The 18,735-nt window shown below is 36.3% G+C and overlaps 1 protein-coding gene across 2 annotated transcripts in view; it reads left to right on the top strand.

Annotated features, from left to right (window-relative positions):
• The window catches only part of csnk1g1 (casein kinase 1, gamma 1), a 171,067-nt gene that overhangs the window by 17,329 nt on the left and 135,003 nt on the right, over positions 1-18,735 (top strand). For both annotated transcript variants that reach the window (XM_039773484.1, XM_039773483.1), the window contains exon 2: positions 6,216-6,680. In XM_039773484.1, coding sequence (XP_039629418.1) covers positions 6,497-6,680 — 184 coding nt within the window. In that variant the 5' untranslated portion in view covers positions 6,216-6,496. The remainder of the gene's footprint in view (positions 1-6,215; positions 6,681-18,735) is intronic.

The raw sequence follows: 18,735 nt of genomic DNA, 5'->3' as shown, positions 1-18,735 counted from the left end.
CCTCAATCTGCACTATCCTCTGTGCTTTTTGAGCCCTGATAGATATTATCAACAATCAATTCACTGGGCTGCTTAAATTTCATGAGTGTGTACATAATCTTAGATTGTTGAGACCCCCCCTTGAGTTAACTATGGCACTTGGCATTCATGGAATTGACTGAGTCACAATTAGAAAACCAAGGCTTATTCAAGAGAGGATTCCTCAGCAAAATCTCGATTTCATAAATACGCTTTGAAGTACCCTCTGGAAAAGCAGAATGAAAATAGTGATGAAAATATAGTTAAAATGTGGGAAAAATTTATTCTCCTGTAACTACCAAACTCAGTTTTATTTCTACATTGGCCGCAAAACACACACACTGGGAAATAACGGCTCACTTAATTGGTTTAGGAGTGCATTTAAACGCAGAAGTTACTTGGAACTATAACCTGTAGCCGCAGTGGGTCCTCAGGACTGAGTTTGGGAACCAAAGGTGTAGACCTTTTTTATGAGTACAAGGTGTGCTCAAATCTTTAATGCAGGAATTTTTTACTATACAGATATATTGTAAGATTGTAGTTTTAAAACAGATCCGCTCGCTTGGACTGTAGAATTGGTAGAGGAATTTGAAATAATGCCCCGAACTGCTAATTACAAGAGGAACAAGCGAGAAGGTACTTGCCTTACTGGTTTAATTATAGATTCAGTAAACCATCACACATGTACAGCCTCATCACTGTATTTTAGACTAGCTTTCTTTTATTACAAATGTTTCTCACATTTGTTTATGAAACCTGTGTGTTCTGTAACTGTATATCCATCTGAATAACGTGCCTGCTTCTGACATGATTTTGAAGACTTTGCCAGGCCATTGAAGCTGTTGGGGAAAGTATTCTGATACAGGGACCATCACACTTGCATAACTGAATCTGGCACCCAAAAGCTTCCAGGTAGTTAACTATCATAAAGCTAACAGTGAAAGAATACTAAAGCTTCATTTTAAGACTCAAAAGAGAAAATACTTGATCTTAGGTGTCAGAACCATATCTCAATTTTCTTCTTGGGTATAACTCGGGCTTGGGAATTCCTATTATGCTGAAATTTTCCTTGAATAGCCTTTTCAAGACAAACAATGGAGTTGGCCATTCCAGTGGATCTTTGAGTCTTTCTGGGCTGTTGTCAACAGAAGGTGACATCAAACAAATAGAAGGTTAAACGTGAGAAGTGTTGCCTAGCCCAAGACTGAATTGTTTGGTGTTAGCCACTAAATGGTAGCAAAGATCACAAGATAAGAGGAGTCCCATGCACTTTAGGAATCAATTTTCATACATACTTGCATATTGTTGATGCCTTGGAATACACACAGTCAGATCATGATTTTTGATCTGCCAGAAGACATGAGAGCACTGTTGAAGTGTCCGCATACATGAATGAGGGTGATGTTATGGTAGAAATTCTTACAACTGTTGTTTTTTGAACTGATGAATCGGGAGTCATATGAAAACCACCTCCCCCAATGAGTTATCAATACTGACTAAGTTATCAATCTTTTTCATCTTTGTCTAGCAACCTATGACAACAAGAACCATGAGACACACTGTGTATTCTGTAGCAACAGGCAAAAAGAACAGACTCCCCAGTTGCAGTCATATTACAAGCAATGTGAATTACCAAAACATTCAATTACTTGCTTTTACTGGTATTTATGCTTCAGAATTATTATATGTAAAGGTTTTGTACATTGAGTAGTTGTATACTTTCCACAATTTGAGTAATAATGTGTTCTTATATTTTCACAAGAATTTTTTGTCTTTAAACAATTAACACATGCATTAAAATAACAAAATAAAAATGAAGATATCAACCATGTTTTGGTTAACATTACTGTGTATACTGCAGTCTCCACGACTTAAGCATTTCCTCTTATCTCTTTTTACAAAGCTGTGTGTCCTGGATTGCCTCACTGATTGACTGACCAGACATTCCTGGCTACAACCACAAAGTTTTTCACTATTAGATTAATTTCATTGCCCTAAAGTGCAGAAAAAATCACTTCACTGAAATGTTAATATAATGGTGAGCAAACTACTGCAATGATATTTTGCACTTAACTTGCGACTGTGCCCAGAGTAAAGTTTGTTTAGAGGATGTATGGATGAATGTACTTTATATTTGTTAGGCTAAAAACAACCTAATGCTGCATTATCTGCAAATGGCATTGAATAAAGAATTTTAATTACAGTATAATTTGAACTCTATGCTTTCTCCCCAACATTGTTTGAAACAGTCTGTAATTTTACCTTGAGACTTTCACAGAGATTATAATTCTCTAAGGTCAATCTTTCAAAAATGTGATTTTTTTTTTTTTTTTAAGAAATTTGAACTACAGTTAGTTACAGACCATCCACAGCCATCAACTAACATTAGGTTATCAATTACTGTCATTTTTACAAAGCTGAATTGGAATGTCAAAAAAAGCTATTGAGCCACCAGAAACCTTTTTGGGTCCATGATTTACCTAGTGATGCTCATAGCAATTATTTTCATAATTGGCTAATATGTTGATTATTTTGTTGAGTAATCGGTTAGTTAGATAGTAAGAAACTTTTGCAGTTAAACGCATGAAGTACATTAAATGGATTCATTTATTTACCAGTTAAACAGGTCTGTTTATAATTTTCAGAAATGTGTTAAGACATTTTAAACAAAACATGTTTTTATGCAACATTTCTACAATAACATTGAAAGCAAATAGTAATAAATAGAAATAAAACACTTAGCACTTATGGCTGTGGTTGTGCAATGAACATAGACAAATCTCCTTAAAACCACAACAATTTTTAATAATTTTGCAGTACTAGGTTGTTGTACCGTGTTAGCCATTATGAATGTAGAGAAAAGCCAAGCAAAATGACACCTTTTATTGGCTAACTAAAAAGATTACAATATGCAAGCTTTCGAGGCAACTCAGGCCCCTTCTTCAGGCAAGATTGCCTGAAGAAGGGGCCTGAGTTGCCTCGAAAGCTTGCATATTGTAATCTTTTTAGTTAGCCGATAAAAGGTAATAATTTTGCTAAAGTTACAATTTGGCTTATGTATTCAGAATCGCATTAATCCACCACATCAAAATAAAACCTATAATTTTAAGTGCACTTTTTTCAGTTTCTGTAAAAGTATTTACTGGCGAAGCATTATGTAAATATCTGAATACTACAATATTCCACCACAGAAAAATCTGTTGCACCATCATGACTTATTTATTTATTTAGTAAAATTAGTTCACGCACATTGAACACTGCTATCATATGTTGGGGAAATGTATAGACTGTTTTCCTTTTGCAGCAAAATATTTTCCTTTGTGTGAAACTCTTTGCTAAGTAATATGCAGAGTTTATTTTAACTGAAAGTTCTTATCTTTTTGCATCATCACTTGTATTTTTTGGGCCTGGAAACCTTTTACCACTGCAGTTTCTTTGGCACATTTGCTTGCAGCCAACACACAGTCTCAGTCTGCTGCATGTGAGTTGCTTACTCAAATTATTTCTCCCTTCAAACAGAAAATCAAGTCATTATTTGCATCACATAATGCCATAGTTACATTCAACTTACTATGATGGCGAGTCTTCCTCCTCCACAGCCAGTAATGGTTATGTTTCCTATTTAAAGGTTTGTGCATCTCTGTTGTGCTCTTGTGAAACATGAGGTCAGACCTACATGTTTTGCAGCTCACAGCTTTTTTTTTTTTTTCTGCATTCAGAGTAAAGTTCTCCTAAACTCTTAGGTCACGCTGTCTGTTCTTGTACTTGCTTACCATTTTCCTTTTTTCGAATGCACTCACAACTGAATAAAGTAGTGACGCAATTGTGCATTACAAAGTACTCCACCTAATGACCTAATCAACTAATTGATGAAAGTGATTGTTGCAAACTTTTTTTATTGATTGATTTAATCAGTTATCAATTATTGTGATTAGTTGTTGACATTGTCAAATACTTTCGAGCATTTCATTTAATTTGGGGTCAGTTTATACTTGACTCTCAGAATGGTTATACACACATCATAGCTGCCATGCATTCCCAGCATTCTTTTAATGTGTCTTCTGAATACATCATCAGAAATTAAAGCAATTCAATGTATGGGTTACAGTACCAACAAAAATATGGGTGGCGAATGTGTTCAAGTCAGCATTGTTGTTTACTATCAACGTGTCACAGCAAGCTTCAATGCCACTCCTTCTGGACAAATCTGCGTGCTTTGATGTTTGATGAATGGTTCTATGCGTTGAAGCAAATCTTCACACTTAACACTAGAATTACCGGAGCCTGCGAAAAAACCTCATAGATCCGTCCCACCTTAAATCGCTTCTTAAATCCGTTCACACCTCTCCGCCAGCGTCCTTTGTCATCTAAATGTGCTGATAACGACAAGCTGCAAGCAGCCGGCTATTCCATCCCCCCACCGACTTAGAACGTGCACGAACTTCTCCCAGCTCATGCCTTGATTGATTATCTGGGAGTGAAGTGGATTTTTACAGTAGAAATAATAGATTGTTATTTGGAACACATGCATTTCATGTGTGTTCCGTTTCTACAGTAATCTGTGTAAACACATTGTTAAACAGAAACTTTTTCATATTTTAGTAATACATGTTACAAAATGTAGGCATCAGCTATAGAATGTGTGAAGCATGAAGTCCAAACATTAAATAAACATTTTCACAAAAGGTTTGACAATGATACAACAGCTTCCGTGGCTTAGCGGTAAGATTTGCTGACTCCGAGCTTGCCGTTCCTCAAAGACTCGAGTTAGATTCCCCGTTGGGGAGAAAGTGTTACTTTTTTTATTTTTAACCTCAGATGGACATAAAATTTATAAATTGGTATGCACTATCAGTTAATGAGATTATTATCATGTGGGATGCTCCTTTTAAAATATTTAACAATTGAGACTGCCATTAACATGAACAAGTGTCCTTATAACTGTTATTTTTAAGATCCATAACAGACAGGCAGAGAAGTCACTAGATATATAAACAGGGAAGGCACATGTACTGAAAGAAAAAAAAGATCATTCTTAAACCTTTTGTGAAAATGTTTATTTGATGTTTGGACTTCATGCTTCACACATTCTATAGTTGATGCCTACATTTTGTAACATGTATTACTAAAATATGAAAAAAATTTTTGTTTTAGCAATGTGTTTACACAGATTACTGTAGAAACGGAACACACATGAAATGCATGTGTTCCAAATAACGATCTATTATTTCCACTGTAAAACTCCACTTCACTCCCAGATAGTCAATCAAGGCATGAGCTGGGAGAAGTTTGTGCACGTTCTAAGTTGGTGGGGGGGATGGAATAGCCGGCTGCTTGCAGGTTGTCTTTATCAACACATTTAGATGACGAAGGACGCTGGTGGAGAGGTTTGAACGGATTTAAGAAGTGATTTAAGGTGGGACGGATCTGAGTTTTTTCGTAGGCTCTGTTAATTCTAGTGTTAAATGCTGACGTGAGTATATTCATGGTGTTTTTCTTCATCGGTTTGTTGCATAGACAAAATAGGCTGTTTTTTTTTTTTTTTGCCCCCCAACTTCGCAAACCACATCTTTAACATCTTCCCACAACGCGCAACACATTGAAACCAGACATTGTTTTCTCACTGTAATTTCTCGCACTGCCACCTGTTGGAATCCTCTAGATTTACTTAAGTACATGCACAAATAGACAGTACACAGCTTGGTGTGGCAGCAGCATTCTCAAGCAAACGCATCATGTAGCATTAAGCATATCCCTGGCCATAGTCTCTTAACGAATATAATTGCATTATCACTTTCATTTTTTTAAATATGATTCATGGCTACGAAATAATAAACAAACTCTGAAGTAAATCAAAATTAAAACACAAAACCATGATTTTTTTAATTGAATTGATTGGTTAAAGTTTAAAAAACAAAAGTTTTATAAAGTAAAGCCTTATCTTGGTATACACTGTTATCGTCAATGTCCAATTTAAAATTCATATGCAATTGGCACAAGTTACTGAGAGTGTTGGTATCATGATTTGATTTTTTTTTCCTTCAGTAGAGCTGGACAATTTTTGTTTTTGTTTTCTGTAAAATATTAATAAAGGCAAAAACATCTTTTTGTTCTCAGATATTCATAGATCTGTGTAGTTCATCCAGAGTTGTTAATTTGTTTTAATGTTTAATAATTTTTTGCCTTTTATTTTATAGGCGCTGTGCTTTGAGGCCACTATATACCCATGTGTGGAGCACCATGGGTGGCATCAAAACTATTTTTTTTCACATGTCTTTATGGAGCTACAGTCTTGTCAGCTAAGGAAGACTGTTGTTTTTCCAATGACCAGCCCAAGAGCTCCTCAGTGGGAACATCTTGCATTCTTTTTTTTTACTTTCTTTTAAAATTTTTCCCCAACTCAAGTGTGTCTATCCTGTTGAGAGGGTGCACAACCCTTGCTTTGGGATTTTTACAACTGTCTTTGGTGTAATATATCATGGAACACTCAAGCAGAGATAAAGAGACAGACAGAGTGCAAAAAACCAGCAAGATGGTGCAAAATCGCACAGGGCACAGCCGACCATCCAGTTCCACCACATCTTCAGGGGTTCTTATGGTTGGTCCCAATTTTCGTGTTGGGAAGAAAATTGGATGTGGTAATTTTGGAGAGCTCCGCTTGGGTGAGTAATATGTTTCTCCTTACTGAGTTCATCACCAGTTTTAAGCCTGATGTGATTGCTTTCTCTTACACATTTTAAATATGTACATTTTGGCTTTGTGATGTACAAAGTGGTTTATGTGTGAGGCAACATTCTATGCAATTAATTTAATGAAACATTTTTTTAAGAACTTTTTTATAGTTTTTTAAATCAAAAACACATTCCATACATGCAAGTCAAGTTTAACAAAACTGGTTTGAAACAAATCGACCCCCACCCATGAGAAGTTTTTTTTTTTTGTTTTTTTTTGTGTAGATCAGTGCTTTTGGATTCTGCTACATCCTTCAAGCATAGATGCCTTTTATAAGCATCCCACAATTCCTGTAACATATGTTGGTTTTGATTTCATTGTACAATAAGTTCTTGATTTTTTTTTTTTTAATCTATTGTATATTAACTGGGTACACTAGGGGAAAAAAAACAATTCAATTGAATTAATAAAATGTTGCTCATTAGAGTCAACGGAAATTGTCCTGGTTAACATGTTCATCAATAATTGCATGACAAACTCAAAACTGTTATTGTTCCCTGTGTAATTAACTCTAGAATCCCTGAAGCTTACGAAAAAACTTGTAATTCCGGCCCACCTTTAAATTCCTTCGCACCTTTCATCAGTGTCTTTTGTTGTGTGAATGTGTCAATCAGTGCAAGCAGCTTGCTGTCCCAAATCTCCTCCTAACACCCAACCACGGCGCTCAACTCGGGCAAAAAGTTCTTCCAGCTCAAGCCAAGACTCCTTCTCTCTGTGTGAGGTACCTAGAGTTGTATAGGGTAAATAATACAGTATATCGTTATTTGGAATAAATGTATTTCATATGTGGTCCGTGTCTACAAATATCTGGGTAAGTGTAGGATAAAAGGAAATGTGAGGCAAGAAATGCTGAACACATACTTACAGCAGAAACTTTTTCCATTTTATACTAATAACTAGCAGAATACCCGCACTTCGCAGCGGAGAAGTAGTGTGTTAAAGAAGTTAAAAGAAAAGGAAAATTTTTAAAAATAACGTAACATGATTGTTAATGTAATTGTTTTGTCATTGATATGAGTGTTCTCATATATATATATATATATATATATATATATATATATATATATATATATATATATATATATATATATATATATATATATATATATATATATATATATATATATATATATATATATATATATATATATATATACACACAAACAAAGTGGTACCTTGGTATACGTCTGCTTTGGAATAACTCCAACTTGGTATACGTCCTGTTTAGAGGTGAAATATTTTGCTGGGAATACGACTCGTGTGCTAGAACAACACGTGTGGTATACCGGAAGCACGCCTTCAAAAAAAAAAAAAAAGGGCCAAGTTTTAACCTGTACAGTAATCCCTCGCTATATCGCGCTTCGACTTTCGCAGCTTCACTCTATCGTGGATTTTATATGAAAGCATAACTAAATATATAACGCAGATTTTTCCCTGCTTCGCGGGTTCTGAGGACAATGTGTCTTTTTACTTCCTGGACATGCTTCCTCAGTTCGTTTGCCCAGTTCATTTCATACAAGGGACGCTATTGGCGAATGACTGAGAAGCTAACCAATCAGAGCATGCAGTTAAGTTCCTGCGTGCTGAATGCAGTGTTAACCAGGAAGTCTTGTCTCGCTCATTCAGCATCAACGTGTTTCTCTGTGTAAAGAGTTGTGCTCCTTTGTGTTTATCTTTGTGCATAGTCAAGCCCTTCATTATGGCTCCAAAACGATCTGCTGATATATATATATATATATGTGTGTGTATATCTATATATATATATATATATATATATATATATATAGATATAGATATAGATATAGATATATCTCTATCTCTATCAATAAAAGGCAAAGCCCTCACTGACTCACTCACTGACTCATCACTAATTCTCCAACTTCCCGTGTGGGTGGAAAGCTGAAATTTGGCAGGTTCATTCCTTACAGCTTCCTTACAAAAGATGGGCAGGTTTTATATCGAAATTCTACGCGTAATGGTCATAACTGGAAGCAGTTTTTCTCCATTTACTGTAATGGAGATGAGCTTCAACGCCGTGGGGGTGGAGTTTCATGTGAAATCATCACACCTCCCACGTAATCACGCAGTACATAGAAAACCAGGAAGACCTCAAAAAAGCGCTGAAGAAAACATGCATTATATAATTGAGAAGGCAGCGAAACAATAAGAAGCGAGCGAGTGACATATACAACCATATTCATGAGTTCTGCTATTTCGGAAACAAAGCACGATGTAAACCTACACTTTAAATTAAGTTCATAGACAGGCTGCCGCTGGCGTTTGTAATTTAGTGCCTGCCCATATAAGGCCGTCCGTCAGCGGCAATCCAATAGCAAACTGCCACGGGTAAATAAGCACAGTCCTTTACCCGTGAATATGGAGAGGAAGATGAGATGGCCAGGGTGGTGTTTGACACAAACTCAGCGAAACTGCGAGAGAAAGTTTTAAGTGCCAGGACTAAGGTAACATTAAATACAGCCATGGACATAGCACGAGATGGCACCAGCACAGCTGGGAACCTTCGATGCATGTACACCGAGTGGCTCACGTGAACTGACGCAGTGCACAGATAAAAGCAACAGTTCCAAAGAGCGCTGAACAAAAACCGAATTACACAATTGAAAAGGCAGCAAAAAATATGAAGCGTCTGATACATATAAGCATATTCATAAATCCAACTACTGCGGAAACAAAGCACACGTTGGAAAAAGTCAATGTCCCGCTAAAGGAAGACAGTGTAAAAAAAACCCGTGCATGCAGTGTGTCAGGTCTCAGATAAAGAAGAAGACGAGCTGTTTATTGATGCAGTAAGAAACGAATCGATGAATGAAACCTGTCATCTTTACAACGATTGACAAACACGGAATGTAACTTGAACACAACACATCCTACAAATACGAACCTGATTGAAAGAAATAATGATAATCAAATCCTTGATGACAGCAACACTCAGTAACACTCACAAAACAAATACTGTATATTGACAGTCATGTTACGTTATTTTTAAAATGTTCCCTTTTCTTTTCTAGCTTTTTAACACACTACTTCTCACTGCGATATATATATATATATATATATCTCTCTATCTCTCTATCTCTCTATCTCTATCTACATACTCGAATAATGGATACTTTATTCGCCATCAATGATTGTTTTGGTAAAGCCATACTCAGTGTATTCATTAGATGAACGGTAAAAAAGTAAGAGCGAGGGAGGATGACTTATTGAGGCATGCAGGCTGTAGTGCGTCAACTCTATCTGAATTGCGATCACATTTGAAAAAATATATCTTTTCAAGTTCTATTTAGTCCATATGTGTCAAACTCAAGGGCAGCGGGCCACATCCGCCCGGCGTAATTATATCCGCCCGAGATCATTTTATATACTGTATTATTGTTATTAAAGCCGGTATATGAAGCGCTGGTAACACAATAAACTACAGATCCCATAATGCAGCGCTTCAGCTGCCTTGCCAACACTTACGCGTTAATCAAGTCTACCTTATGATGCTGCAAGTTATTGCGAAGCTAGCTCACACGATGCTGAAGAGAAAAGTTGATTCTGAAAATAGAGCCTTTAAAAACCGATGGGAGGCTGAGTATATGTTTACTGAACCCGTGTGTCTCATTTGTGGAGCTAATGTGGCTGTAATTACAGAATTTAATCTAAGACGGCACTATGAGACAAAACATCAGGGTAACCTGAATGCAATGCAGAAGATACAGAAAGCAGCATAATTAAATAAGAATCTGACACTTCAGCGGACGTTTTAACCCGTGCACAATCACAAAGTGATTTCAAGTGAAGCTGCTTTTATGGGAGACACAAATGCACCAGTTCACCTTGCCCCACTTTCCCTGTTGCCAAGTAATGTTAAACCAAGTCGTCACTACGGTGTTCCCAAATACGCACTTTGCTGATAAACTGAGCGCACTGCGCACTGAGTTTGCACGGCACTTTGGTGACTTTGAAGAACAAAAAAAGTCCGTCTACATGCGGCTCGAACCTTGTGCATGTTTGGTAGCACATATCTGTGTGAGAAGCTCTTCTCAGTGATAAAGACTAACAAAACAGCACACAGGAGTCGCCTCACTGATGAGCACCTGCAATCCATCCTGAGAATCTCCACAACACAGAACCTCACAGCAAACATAAACGAACTTGTTGCCAAAAAAAGATGCCAGGCGTCCAGCTCTAAAATGACATATGAGCAAAGACAACTGAATGATTTGATTTGTTATTGCTGAAAGGAACACATTTTATTTATATTTCTAGGTTTTGTTATGCAGCATGTTCATATTTGAATTTGTATAATTTTGACAGGATAATGACAAAGAAATGAAATGTCTCAGAACAGTATCATTTCAATGGTAGGTTTATTTCAACAGTGGCAGATTGCACATCAAAAGGAAAATCGAAAAAATAACTTTAAATAAAAGATAGAAATTGATTTGCATTTCATTGAGGGAAATAAGTTTTTGAACCCCTACCAACCATTAAGAGTTCTGGCTCCCACAGAGTGGTTAGACACTTCTACTGAATTAGTCACCCTCATTAAGGACACCTGTCTTAACTAGTCACCTGTATAAAAGACACCTGTCCACAGAATCAATCAATCAAGCAGACTCCACACTCTACAACATGGGAAAGATCAAAGAGCTGTCCAAGGATGTCAGAGACAAAATTGTAGACCTGCACAAGGCTGGAATGGGCTACAAAACCATTAGCAAGAAGCTGGGAGAGAAGGTGACAACTGTTGGTGCGATTGTTCGAAAATGGAAGGAGCACAAAATGACCATCAATCGACCTCGCTCTGGGGCTCCACGCAAGATCTCACCTCGTGGGGTGTCAATGGAACCATTGGAAACACATTACACCGCAATGGATTAAAATCCTGCAGGGCTCGCAAGGTCCCCCTGCTCAAGAAGGCACATGTGCAGGCCCGTCTGAAGTTTGCCAATGAACACCTGAATGATTCAGAGAGTGACTGGGAGAAGGTGCTGTGGTCTGATGAGACCAAAATAGAGCTCTTTGGCATTAACTCAACTCGCTGTGTTTGGAGGAAGAAAAATGCTGCCTATGACCCCCAAAACACCGTCCCCACCGTCAAGCATGGGGGTGGAAACATTTTGCTTTGGGGGTGTTTTTCTGCTAAGGGCACAGGACAACTTAATCGCATTAACGGGAAAATGGACGGAGCCATGTATCGTGAAATCCTGAGCGACAATCTCCTTCCCTCTGCCAGGAAACTGAAAATGGGTCGTGGATGGGTGTTCCAGCACGACAATGACCCAAAACATACAGCAAAGGCAACAAAGGAGTGGCTCAAGAAGAAGCACATTAAGGTCATGGAGTGGCCTAATCAGTCTCCGGACCTTAATCCAATAGAAAACCTATGGAGGGAGCTCAAGCTCAGAGTAGCACAGAGACAGCCTCGAAACCTTAGGGATTTAGAGATGATCTGCAAAGAGGAGTGGACCAACATTCCTCCTAAAATGTGCAAACTTGGTCATCAATTACAAGAAACGTTTGACCTCTGTGCTTGCGAACAAGGGTTTTTCCACTAAGTATTACGTCTTTTTTTGTTAGAGGGTTCAAAACTTATTTCCCTCAATGAAATGCAAATCAATTTCTATCTTTTATTTAAAGTTATTTTTTCGATTTTCCTTTTGATGTGCAATCTGCCACTGTTGAAATAAACCTACCATTGAAATGATACTGTTCTGAGACTTTTCATTTCTTTGTCATTGGACAAACTTACAAAATCAGTGAGGGGTCAAATAATTATTTCCTCCACTGTATATATATGTTTTATATATGTGTGTATGTATGAATGTGTATATATATATATATATGTATATATATGTATTTGTGTGTATATATGTGTGTGTGTGTATGTATGTGTGTGTGTGTATATGTATGTGTATATATGTAGATATATATATATGACAACACTCATCACTCACAACAGTGACAAAACAATTACATTGACAATCATGTTACGTTATTTTCAAAATGTTTCCTTTTCTTTTTCATTGCTTCTTTAACACACTACTTCTCCGCTGTGAAGCGCGGGTATTTTGCTAATAGATATAGATATAGATATAGATATATATATATATATATATATATATATATATATATATATATATATATATATATATATATATATATATATATATATATATATATATATATATATATATATATATATATATATATATATATATATATATATATATATATATATATATATATATATATATATATATATACACACACACACATATATGTATATATATATGTATGTATATATATATGTGTATGTGTATATACACACACATATACTAAGGAGTGCCAAACAGGCAAATACATTGATTTTGTGAATATATAAAGTCAGTGTTAGAATATATATAGTCAAAACTTGAATATATAAAGTCACTGTCGGAATAAATAAAGTCAGCGTCGGTATACATAAAGTCAAAACTTTTTTCTGAATATATAAAGTCAGCGCTGGAATATATAAAGTGAGCATCGGAATTTATAAAGTCATTCCTAATTATATAAAGTCAACATCGGAGTATATAAACTCACTCCTGAATATATAAAGTGAAAGTCAAAATCTATTGATTGAAACAACTCTGAATTGAACCAAGGTAACAAAAACGTATTCAGAAAAATAAATTAAAAAAACACTGTTTAATGTTTTGAAAATGATGCTTGTGCCCTGCCCAGGATTGGTTCCTGCCTTGCGCCCAGTGTTGGCTGGGATTCGCTCCAGCAGATCCCAGTGACCCTGTGGTCGGATTCAACAGGTTGGGAAATGGATGGATATTCTAGCGCTGACTTTGTATATTTCCGACGCTGACTTTATATATTGAAGTTTTCACTTTATATATTCCAGCGCTGACGTTATATATTCAAGTTTTGACTTTATTTATTCCGACAGTGACTTTATATAATCAAGGTTTGACTTTATATATTCGGGAATGACTTTATATATAAAAGTTTTGACTTTATATAGTTAAATTTAGTCATCATTGCATAACTTTTTCTTTACCATAGAAATTTAAAGACTAAATTCAACTTCCATTCCTAACAAAGATATTTCTGGCGAATAAATAGAACCTACTTATATCCAAATTTGAGCTATTGAGCTGTCGCCTGCCAGCCTAAATAAGTCACCCTCGCTTCGCTCTTACTTTTTTACCGTTCATTTAATGATGGCTAGTGGCGGGAAAATTATAAAATGGAAGGAGGATTACACGGAGTATGGCTTTACCAAAACAATTATTGATGGTGAATCGATTATTCATAAAGCTTCAATTTGTGATCTGTTTTTCTGTGTTAACCTCATATTTTTTCATACTTCTTCTCAAACCAAGGGTGTGCGAGGGTAAAATTAATCGGGAAGCGCTGATTAATGTAATCGGTGTACCAGGAAATCATACATTGACAGAAGTTCCCCTTTGCTTGTATTGCAAAGTGCGATTAAATGCATGATTTTTTAACGCGTTATGGAGCACATGCATCTAAGCTTCTCAGCTGTGCTTGTGCTAAGAAAAGGAAACATTTTAAAAATAACGTAACACGATTGTCAGTGTAACCTTTTGTAAGTAGTGCCTGGAGGATTCAGTGTGGAGAAACTGTAGAGACAGCGTGTGTATTAACTTGTGGATTTTTCTGTGAGTATTTGGTGGCAGCGTCACAAAGTCGCTTCTGTAACACTGCGTTATAGTGATGGGTCGTTCTTGAACGATTTGTTCATTTTGAACGAATCTTTAATGTGACTCGGGAAGAACGAGTCGCCTCATGGGAGTGATTCGTTCAGTCGCGCATGCGAATTTGCACAACTTCCTATAGTTTCTGTATTGGAATTGATTCACCTGTTTCGAGTCTTTGGGTTTTTCGAGTCGTTTGTTCATCACGTAAGAGCCCTATAAGCTTAACCAACTCAGTCTGAGCCGGAAAAAGAATTGCTTAGTTCATCGCTCGAGTCTTCGGGTTTGAGTCGTTCGATCATTACGTGACAGCCCCATAAGCTTAACCTATGCTGTCTGAGCCGGAAAGAGAATTGAGCGAATTGATTTGAAAAAAGATTTGTTCATTTTGCTTAACGAGACTCAAAGGTCCGAGTCGGTAAAATGATCCGAACTTCCCATCACTACTGCGTTAGCTGCGGAGCTCAGCTCAGAGCAAAATGAGGTGAATGGGAGGAGAGATGATGATGTGATTCCCCCACCCGCATTAACTGTCAATCACCCACAAACACAGTCTCTCGGAATTTGCATAAGCACAGCCCTTCATGTGCAATTTTAACTTAGTTTTAAAGTGATCAAAACTCTCGTTTATATCCTGCGTCATCTCATTAAACTTGTATCCCGCATTACCTATGGGCATGACAAACGCCAGCGGCAGCCTGTCTATGAACTTAATTTAAACTATAGGTTTACACTTTGCTTTGTTTCCGAAGTAGCAGCACTCATGAATATGGTTGTATATGTCACTCGCTCGCTTCTTGTTGTTTCGCTGCCTTCTCAATTATATAATGCATGTTTTCTTCAGCGCTTTTTGGAGTTCTTCCTGGTTTTGTATGCACTGCGTTGACAGTCAGTTCACGTGATTACGTGGGAGGTGTGATGATGAAACTCCGCCCCCACAGCGTTCGAACTCAACTCCATTACAGTAAATGGAGAAAAATAGCTTCCAGTTATGACCATTACGCGTAGAATTTCGAAATGAAACCTGCCCAACTTTTGTAAGGAAGCTGTAAGGAATGAACCAGCCAAATTTCAGCCTTCTTACCTACATGGGAACTTGGAGAATTAGTGAAGTCAGTCAGTCAGTCAGTCAGTCAGTCAGGGCTTTGCCTTTTATTAGTGTAGATGATGTGAAGTATATAATGTGTGAAGACTTTAGTTCAAATATCTATCAAACATGTGTGCTTTTATTCAAGAATACAACCAAAGGAAAAAAAAAACATTTGATTTACATGGTGCTGTCAATAAGTTTAAAACCCAAGCTCAAATGTCAATTGAAAGGATATTAATATGTATTCTTGAATGGCGCAGAGGTAAGAAGTGCTGACTTATAACCCAAAAGTACCAGGTTTAAATATTGAGCTGCTGTTATTATTATCACTATAGTATTATAATATACATTTGATTTGAATCTGTAATACCCAGTGTAAATTTTGGCTACTTATAAAAAGTAGCACTTTTTTTTTTTTTTTTAATTAATTCAGTTTTATTCTGTCAGTGATATTCACACAGTTCGATTTAACTTGCCTCTCCCTCTCTGAGTTCATGGCGTTTATGTCCATTCTTTTCACAAGAACAGCGATGACCACAGTTGGTGCTGTGGTTTATGCCTGTTCATAACTATTTGTTGTACTGGCAATCAAAGATATGATGTCCTGTGACCGCTATCAGCCTACCATGCAACATTTACGCTTTGACAAAAAGAAACCCATGCAGAACATGTGAAAAACAGATTTGCTGTGATTTCGGACATCTGGCAAGTTTTGTTGAGAACTGTGTTTTGAGTTACAATCCAAGGCAAAGACTTTCCGAGCCTGTGGTCATAAAGCTTTTGGAGCCATTTCAGGACAAGGGCAGAACCGTAATGACAGACAGCTTCTTCAAAGTGTTTTCGCTGGCTAATAGACTGCTGCACTGCGACACAACAATGCTTGGCACCATAAGTAAAATGGTACTTACACCTGCAACTAAAGTCACTTCAGTATGTGAGCATTTCGCCACGCTAGTGTTTAGATCTGTTGCTGACAGTGTATATGCCCAAAAAGAAGAAGCCTTTGATTTCTGTCTGTAACAGCAGGTGTAAAGTTTTGCTACCTGTAAAAGATATTGCGAAGGGAGTTGAGCTCCTTCATTAGGGGGGGTTATGACAGCAGACTGCTTGTGCTGATCAAAACATTTACAGAACAAAAAGATGGCGATGGAGAGGTGCAAAGAAATTTAAGGTGGACCGGGATTGTGAGTTTTTTCGCAGGCGTCGAGGATTCTAGTGTTAATTTGACAGGGAAAAATAACAGTTCTGAGTTTGTCATACAATTATTGACGATCATGTTAACCGGGACAATTTCCATTGATTGTAATGAGCAATTTTTATTTTATTCATTCAACCCACTTCAGGTTTTTTTTCCTTTTGGTCTTTTTGTTTCTCTGATTGTTTAAGAATGTACTCTCTTTACCCCATGTTTTTGTATGGATTTACATATAAATTCATATTAACAAGGTTTTTGTTGTCTGTGGGAATAAATTTGGCAACTTGTTTGTAGTAAGCCTATTTTTTCTGCATTATATTGTATTTTTAAGATGTCTGTGAGAATGTGTAATGTGGCATGAATTTGACCTTGCACGATATGCATTTGCATTTATCCTCCAAAACAATGCGTTTTGTTTCTGGAACACAAATGTTGCAGCTTATCATCTTCAAGTTTAAGCAATGGGAACTACTATAAGAGATGATAGTCATGAACTGGGAAAGAGAGGAAGAAGAAAAGAGGAAGTACTGGCATTGTTCAGCAGAAAAGGAAATAAAACAATGTTCCTTAAATGGTGTTTGTTATGCTTATGTTCAGGTGATGTAAAGCAATATGCCTATTTGTTGCAAACAATATTAATTATTCATCTTTAAATATGTAGTGTTTTGGTTGAATTGATTTTTCTTCAATGAAGTTCTAAACATTTTAATGTTAAAAGTAGGAAAAACTCCCAGCAAAGTATTTAGCAGTATTCCACAATTCTTACTAGGATCTTAAAAGGAAATTCCTGACTGTTATGAAACATAAGACAATTTTACTTAATGTGGACAGCCTTAACACGTTGTCAATTGTGTGCATTGATCTCCTTTCTACCATACATTTACTGACACTCTCTCCTTGTTTGTGTGTTTTACAATTAAAAAGTGGCACTTTTGGTTTTGGTCAATTTGTGTTATGCTATCTTCAACAGTTGCAACTCTTCCCATATAAAATGTTCTGTCTCACAAAATCCAGAGCACCCCAGATTGAGAAGAAATTTTTTTCTTGCATTATTACTATAGTTTGCTTATCAAAAATGATGTTGGTGTATAATTAAAATACTTGTGTGCTTAAATTTAATATTATTGCTTCTGCAGTAAGAACTTTTGAGTAAGTTGTAATACAATAGAAAGTTTGTAATAGTATAGATAATCAATAAAAATCTCTAGACTTCAAAAAAGCATGATGTCATCTTATATTCCGAACAAAAGTTATTTGTTTGCATCAGATATTTTACATTATCTTAAATCCATGTGATGATTTTGTTTTTTCTTCTTTTTTTTAACCCCCCCACCCCCCAACAATACAGTGGTGAATCATACTTCAAACTTAATTTGTTTCAGGGGGCTGTTTGAACTCTGAAGTCTGAATCAATAAATATGTAAATATTACATAATGTAAATATAATAAAATGAAATTACATTTACTGCTCGTTAGTGAGGCGTGCTGATGTCCTGTGTGGCTGTAGAAGCATCATTCAAACTCTGTGAATTTAGGGTTTGAACTCTGTAATGTTCAAAGTACAGTATGATTGAGTGAGTAACTGAATAATTCATTCAACTTTGTATTAGAAACGTATTAGTGCAGAAAGTATCAATCTATATATATACATACATACATATACAGGTGCCAGTCATAAAATTAGAATATCATGACAAAGTTGATTTGTTTCAGTAATTCCAACTTTAAACAAGTGAAACTCGTATATTAGATTCATTCATTACACACAGACTGATGTATTTCAAATGTTTATTTTAATTTTGATTATAATTGACAACTAATGAAAGTCCCAAATTCAGTATCTCGGAAAATTAGAATATCAATTAAGACCAATGCAAAAAAAGGATTTTTAGAAATATTGGTCAACTGAAAGGTATGAGCATGTACAGCACTCAATATTTAGTTTGGGCTCCTTTGGCCTGGATTACTGCAGCAATGCG

The sequence above is a fragment of the Polypterus senegalus genome, chromosome 12 (genome assembly GCF_016835505.1).
Source record: "Polypterus senegalus isolate Bchr_013 chromosome 12, ASM1683550v1, whole genome shotgun sequence".
Lineage (NCBI taxonomy): Eukaryota > Metazoa > Chordata > Cladistia > Polypteriformes > Polypteridae > Polypterus > Polypterus senegalus.
This window is presented reverse-complemented; position numbering and strand designations above follow the sequence as displayed.